General features: G+C 43.1%; 1 protein-coding gene across 1 annotated transcript; it reads left to right on the top strand.

The window, feature by feature from the left end:
* Nucleotides 1-1,350: 1,350 nt before the first annotated feature.
* LOC110497116 (four-jointed box kinase 1) lies at nucleotides 1,351-3,881 on the top strand. The gene has a single exon (XM_021573105.2). It carries the CDS (start codon nucleotides 1,618-1,620, stop codon nucleotides 2,899-2,901), a length of 1,284 nt encoding a protein of 427 aa, XP_021428780.1. The 5' UTR covers nucleotides 1,351-1,617; the 3' UTR covers nucleotides 2,902-3,881.
* Nucleotides 3,882-7,422: the final 3,541 nt, after the last annotated feature.

Raw genomic sequence — 7,422 nt, 5'->3', positions numbered from 1 at the left:
ATGTGTGAAGAAGACGGGCTCTTATACATTAGAGCATGAGGCAAGAAGCATACTTAATTGAGGTCACAGCAAGGAAAGAATATTTAGGTCATAGTCATAAATTAACTAAAAAGGAAGCATAGATGTTAAAGGGCCAGTGCAGTCAAAAAGGTGATTGACTGCTTTAAATATGCTGAACAAAAATCTAAACACAACATGTAAAGCGTTTATGATTCATGAGCTGAAATTGTGCCTACAAATCTATTTGCATTCCTGTTAGTGAGCATTTCTATTTTGTCAAGGCAATCCAGCCACCCAACATGTGTGCCTATTCAGAAGTTGATTAAATAGCGCACCTTCACTAAAATGTGCAGTTGTCACAACGCAATGCTACAGATGTTTCAAGTTGAGGGAGTGTGCAATTGGCATGATGACTAGAGGAATGTCCACCAGAGCTATTGTCAGAGAATGTAATGTTCATCTCTACCATAAGCCATCTCGTTTTAGAGAATTACATCCAACCAGCCTCACAACCAGACTTGTGTAACCACACCAGCCCAGGACCTCCACATCTGGCTTCTTCACCTGCAGGAATCATCTCAGATCTGCCACCTGGACAGCCGATAAAACTGAGAATTATTTTTGTCTGGAATAAAGCATTTTTGTGGGGAAAATGAATTCTGATTGGCTGTTCAGTATATTTCAACACTAGGAGGTTGGAATGATAGAGAGAATGATAATACCCTATTAGTGTTGAGCGGTTTTAAAGACCACCTGAAATGTCAGCCTATTTTGGTGAGGGAGTTTTGGCCATGCAGTAAATCACTTTAGTTAGAACAATAAGGAAGAGAGCCAAACCTCTGCCAATAACAGCACATTTTCAGCCCCCCCCACTAAAACAGCCCAGCAAAATTTTTGCTTGAGAAATTACTCTTTGACAAGAAGCTATTTGTTTATTTTCTTTTATCATTTTGAGTTAATCACAGTAAAGTACTTAATTGTTACCCAGAAATTATTTGATATTGATATTGAAAAAATGGTTGCAGTGGACCTTTATATGATAGCCTATATTATGTTTTTGGTTTAGGATATTTAAGTGGACTGCATGGATCAAGTCCCTGAAACTTGTTTCAGGAGCACTCTTTAGTAATTATACGTTTCACGTGAACAATTGGAATTAATTATTTCCAACCCTGATACAATTAAATAAAGTGCTGTCTGATTCTGACAGAATCGTGCACCATCGGGTGCCCATGTTGCCTAGCCGCACTTCCTCTGGATGTGTAGCTCTCCAAAGTACCGCTTCCATAGGACCCACCACTTCCCATGATACGCCTACCAGCTCGCAACCTGAGTCACGTGTTCCTCATCCTAGTATCTGAGCCGAAGCTAGTAGCTACACAAATCAAACTAAACCAGCCTCACCCAGTGGAGACCGGAGAGATGGAGACGCAGAGAGAAAGCCGTTCGCGGTCGGAAACCAGCTATTATGAAAAAAAGCTCGTCCGATAAATAAAACTCATATCGACGGATAAGGATTTTATTTCACCCAAGCGGAACAGATATGCGAACCGCATTACCGTTGGGGTTGTGCGAGTTGTCTCTGCGCAACAAAGGGAAGGGCGGCTGTCAGTAAACATGAGGGCTGTGTCGGCGAACTTACTTGCACTGCTTTTTCTCTGCACTTGTGCCTGTGTATTCTACGTCTGGAGCAGGCTGGAGAGTCGGCTGGAGAGATACAAACGGGGGCTACAGTTACCGAGGTCCTTTCACGTTGGGCCATCACCGGACATCTCCGCTAAAACTTTCCGTGCTTTGCTCGCTGTTCCAGTGGCACAGAGACTGCACTTGGGGGGCAGACTCGATGTCCGCAACGTTACTGGTGTTAGGGATCAAATTGGCTCTTTAGGAAGCAGAGATTACCATATGAATGTAGATAACAAGGGGTCAGTACAGAGGGAGGTCCCGGCCAAATTTGGCTCGCTCGTTGAGGGTATTTTTTGGAGTGAATGGCTGGAGGCTCAGCTTCCCGCCAGCTTCAGTGAGGAACATGCCCGGGCTTGGAGAGAGAGAGCCCGGGGACACCGCATAGTCAGACTGGAGCCGGGCTGTGGTAGAATATCCAATCAGCTGGCCACTTTTTCGGACGGAGCCAAAGCTTGCGTGCGTTATGGAATAAACGCGGACCAGGTGCAGGGGGAAACGCTGACTTATTACCTGGCTAATTTGCTAGGTATTACAAATCTACCACCTCTCATCCTTGCCCAGTTGAACGTTGACAGTGAACAATGGGCTTCTGTTAGGAGAAGAATTGGCGGTTTACAGTGGAGTGAGCGGGCGGTTGTTTCACTCACCGAGTGGGTCGCCAACCTGACCGGGGTAGTCACACCTGCTCCGCTGCGCCAGGAGAGCAAGGGGCTGCGTCCTCTGCAAGGGGAGCTGGGGAACAAAACGACTGCGGAGTTGCTCGAGCTAATGCAGTGGACCGACCTGATAATATTGGACTACCTGTCTGCTAACTTCGACAGGCTCGTTAGCAACCTCTTTAGCCTGCAGTGGGACTCGCGCGTGATGGAGAGGGAGACCAACAACCTGCTCAGAACGCCCCGCGGTGACCTGGTATTCATAGACAACGAGGCAGGGCTTGTACATGGATACCGGGTGCTTGATATGTGGGAGAAGTACCACAGCACGGTCTTGGGCTCCGTGTCTGTGTTCAGAAAGAGGACAGCGCAGCGAGTGATAGAACTGCACCGACGCAGGGACACCAGGACTCGGCTTCTCGAGCTGTACAGAGACAGCGAACCTTTATCTCCGGAATTAGGTTTTCTCTCCTATGAACACGCGGATGTACTACAGAACCGAATAGACAGATTATACAAACACATATCGCATTGCAAGGAGAAATACCACCAGCTGTGAGCGTGTTTCTGATTCCTCTCATATATGGTTCTGTGTTACGCACCTGCCACACAGAATGACGTGTGCTGCTAATCAGTAACCCAGCCCAGTAACCACACACCTGTACCAGATTAACGTGCATCAGTTGAAATGTTTTTGAATATTTTAATGAACTACCTCTTGTGTGAACCAATGTTTTGCCTACTTTATTTGTCAGGATAAAATATTGATGTTGTTTTTGGGCTTCTTGCAGGATATGCCATAATTTATTTTCACCCAGCCTCAAAAGATAACTGCAATAGAAAAACATGATGAGAGCACAGGAGGTTGGTGGCACCTTAATTGGGGAGGACTGGCTCATGGCAAAGGCTGGAGCAGAATAGGTGGAATTGTATAAAATACATCGAACACATGGTTTGATTCCATTCCATTTGCTCCGTTCCAGCCATTATTATGAGCCATCCTCCCCTCAGCAGCCTCCACTGGATGAGAGCCAATGCATCTTTGTACCTATTTAGGTTTAATGGTCAGCCTTCAATTGTTCCATTTTGATACACAGTTGTGTTTATTAATAGGAATCAACTATTGTGGTGTCAGGGTGCATTGTCTTTAATATGTACAATAAGAAAGTGACTGCTTGATCATGAGAACCAAGCCTTAATAGATTACTCCTAAATAGTTTAGTATTTGTTGACACATGAATTTGTGATGTACAATTTGTCACCTGTCTCATCCTTTTATAGAAGCTCTAGGCTACTGTACAATCAACTTTCAAAGCAAACACTTGTTTTCATGTATTTGGTTGTCTTATGATTGTATCTATAGTCTTAATTTCATGACCCAGTCATATTTGTTGTACACGCTGTAAGTATGTGAATACTGTATCTGTTAACCAGTTTTTGACATTCACAATTGCAATCTACTTCACTAATTCAATGTGCATTGTAACATTCCAATCTTCCTGTCTTTTTGTTAAATATATTGTAATTTAAGTTGTCAGACCATGTTTTTCATGTTCAATTCTTCTTCAGCAGGGTACAATGATGGGTCAAAAATGTGCCTGTTCTGTGTGTGCAGTCCTGGGGTTTTCATATAAAGGGCCCTGTCCCATCCCTGTCCACTACAGTGCACCCATTGTACTGTTGAAATGCCATGCCCTCAGAGCCTGTTACCAGGGAACTCTGAGTCTCTCTCTGACAGGCAGACCGTTAGGCATGGCTGAAAGCTGAAAGCTCTACCCCCCCCCCCCCCCCGCCCTTATCCTACTCTCTTTAAAGGCACAATCTGGGACATTTTCTGCTGTTCATGGTCATTTTAAGTAATACTTTTTTTCTTCAATATTAATTTAACAGAGAAATGTATCATTAGCTTATTAGAACTATCTTACATTATCATAACGTGCAAATATTAATGGTTTGTCTTGGTGGTGCTATTTTAACAGTCACTTGTGGTAAGTGTTGTCAAGTTTTCATAATGGATTCGGGAGACAGACGCAGGAATGAGTAATAGGGTTTGTTATTTAGCCCAAATTACGGCATGATGTTTAAAGGCACGGGGACGAAGACCAAGCAAACACATAACAAAAACACAGGGTTGAAACCCAAAACAAAAGAGCGAGCAGTACCTCGAATAAATACACAAACTCACAATGATTATTACACGGGATGAGACCCATAATCATCTGCGCGATCCACAATGGCACGAAAGCCAAAACGCACAGGTACTTACACACACCAACGGACATTGTAACAATAATCAACAGCACCATGGTGAATAAAGGGCACATTTTCAGTTGAAGACAGAAGATTACATACACCTTAGCCAAATACATTTAAACTCAGTTTTTCACAATTCCTGATATTTAATCCTAGTAAAGATTCCCTGTTAGGATCACCACTTAATTTTAAGAATGTGAACTGTCAGAATAATAGTAGAGAGAATGATTTATTTCAGCTTTTAGTTCTTTCATCACATTCCCAGTGGGCCACAAGTTTACATACACTCAATTAGTATTTGGTAGCATTGCCTTTAAATTGTAACTTGGGTCAAACATTTCAGGTAGCCTTCCACAAACTTCCCACAATAAGATGGGTGAAATTTGTCCCATTCCTCCTGAAGGAGCTAGTGTAACTGAATCGGATTTGTAGGCCTCCTTGCTCGCACATGCTTTTTCAGTTCTGTCCCACAAATTTTCTATAGGATTGAGGTCAGGGCTTTGTGATTGCCACTCCAATACCTTGACTTTGTTGTCCTTAAGCCATTTTGCCACAACTTTGGAAGTATGCTTGGGGTCATTGTCCATTTGGAAGACCCATTTGCAATCAAGCTTTAACTTCCTGATTGATGTCTCGAGATGTTGCTTCTTCTACTCCATAATATCTCCTCATGATGCCATCTATTTTGGGAAGTGCACCAATCCCTCCTGCAGCAAAGCACCTCCACAACATGATGCTGCCACCCCGTGCATCACGGTTGGGATGGTGTTTTTTGGCTTGCAAGCCTCCCAGTTGTTCCTCCAAACATAATAATGGTCATTATGGCCAAACAGTTCTATTTTTGTTTCATCAGAAAAATGAAAAATTTCATCCAAAAAGTACGATGTTTGTTCCCATGTGCAGTTGCAAACCGTAGTCTGGCTTTTTATGGCGGTTTTGGAGCAGTGGCTTCTTCCTTGCTGAGCGGCCTTTCAGGTTATGTCAATATAGGACTCGTTTTACTGTGGATATAGATACTTTTGTACCTGTTTCCTCCAGCATCTTCACAAGGTCCTTTGCTGTTGTTCTATGATTGATTTGCACTTTTCGCACCAAAGTACGTTCATCTAAAGGAGACTGAACGCGTCTCCTTCCTGAGCAGTATGACGGCTGCGTGGTCCCATGGTGTTTATACTTGCATACTATTGTTTGTTCAGGTGAACGTGGAACCGTCGGGAATTTGGAAATTGCTCCCAAGGATGAACCAGACTTGTGGAGGTCTACAATTGTTTTTCAGAGGTCTTGGCTGATATCTTTTGATTTTTCCATGATGTAAAGCAAAGAGGCACTGAGTTTGAAGGTAGGCCTTGAAATACATCCACAGGTACACCTCCAATTGACTCAAATGATGCCAATTAGCCTATCAGAAGCTTCTAAAGCCATGACATAATTATCTGGAAATTTCCAAGCTGTTTAAAGGCACAGTCAACTTAGTGTATGTAAACTCTGACCTACTGGAATTGTGATACAGTGAATAATAAGTCCTATAATCTGTCTGTAAATATTTGTTTGAAAAATTACTTGTGTCATGCTCACCAACTTGCAAAAACTAGTTTGTTAACAAAAAAATTGTGGAGTGGTTGAAAAACGAGTTTTAATGACTCCAACCTGAGTGTATGTAAACTTCCGACTTCAACTGTATACATATACAATCAGTGGGAATAGGGGCCAGGTGTGCGCAACGAAAGTTCCAGAGGGATCCGTGACAAATATATTAACAAAACTACTACTGGTGATGACTTCACTATTTGAATTCAGCCTCATGTAAAAGTTTTTAAAAGGGTTGTTAAATGTTTCATTTTATTGTAAGACAAACAATTTGACTTCGCTGTTCCTAACCACATGAGGTTGGTGGCACCTTAACATGGGTTTATGCATTTCCATTTGCTCCGTTCCAGCCATTATTATGAGCCGTCCTCCCCTTAACAGCCTCCACTGTTCCTAACCCATCTATTTCCCTGAGTCCTTTTTGTTATTGTTCCCTAGACCATTACATCATGGAGCCACAGCATTTATTTGATACAAATGGACACCTCATTAATTTATTTTGAAGGGTTAATTTTATCATCAGACAGGGTGAAGGCATTGACCAAATCCATCTGCTAACCTGAGGCCCCTTTTTTGTTATTGTTACATAAACTGCTACATCTTGGAAGCACACTATTTATTTGATTTCTCAAACTAAAGTGAGTCTCTTTCTCATTAGTTCCACAGTGACCTTTCAGGTTACTGTTATCTCCTTATCAAGACATGCTGGAGGCACATCATAGGGGTGTCAGTGATAAATGTTTGAAGGGCTAATGGTTTCCAGCTAATGGTTTTCTATCCCTCCATCTCCTCCTTCTATCCCTGATCTCATCTGGTTCCCTTTTACACCTTTTGTTGATAGCTAGCTGCAGGGCGCTCCAGAACATTTAATCCTGTTCCTGGTAGATGTAGGGTTAGGGAGGGGAGAGGAGGGGGCCTTAGGAAAGAGCCTCACTTTAACAATGAGAAGGGTTTATGCACTATGAGGTGCCTTATCTTGACTTCTATGAAAACACAACCCATGGTGTCCACTACGCGTGTCACTGTCATCGATCTGTGTTTCTCCCTATTAGGGAGCGATTAGCGGCCTGAGACGCGGCTGGGGTTTGAGCATCTGGAGCTGGAGGCTTTAGCAGGGCTAGCTGCCTCCCTGGTGCCTGCCTTTGCATGTCTGCCTGCTTGCCGGTCCTGTAATAGGGATTTGGGGATCAGTAAGTGCACTGACTGCTGTGGAGGGGGAAAACAGGTCATTTTAACAGTG

The sequence above is a fragment of the Oncorhynchus mykiss genome, chromosome 2 (genome assembly GCF_013265735.2).
Source record: "Oncorhynchus mykiss isolate Arlee chromosome 2, USDA_OmykA_1.1, whole genome shotgun sequence".
Taxonomy (NCBI): domain Eukaryota; kingdom Metazoa; phylum Chordata; class Actinopteri; order Salmoniformes; family Salmonidae; genus Oncorhynchus; species Oncorhynchus mykiss.
The sequence above is the reverse complement of the archived record's forward strand: the minus strand, read 5'-3'. Positions and strand labels throughout refer to the sequence as shown.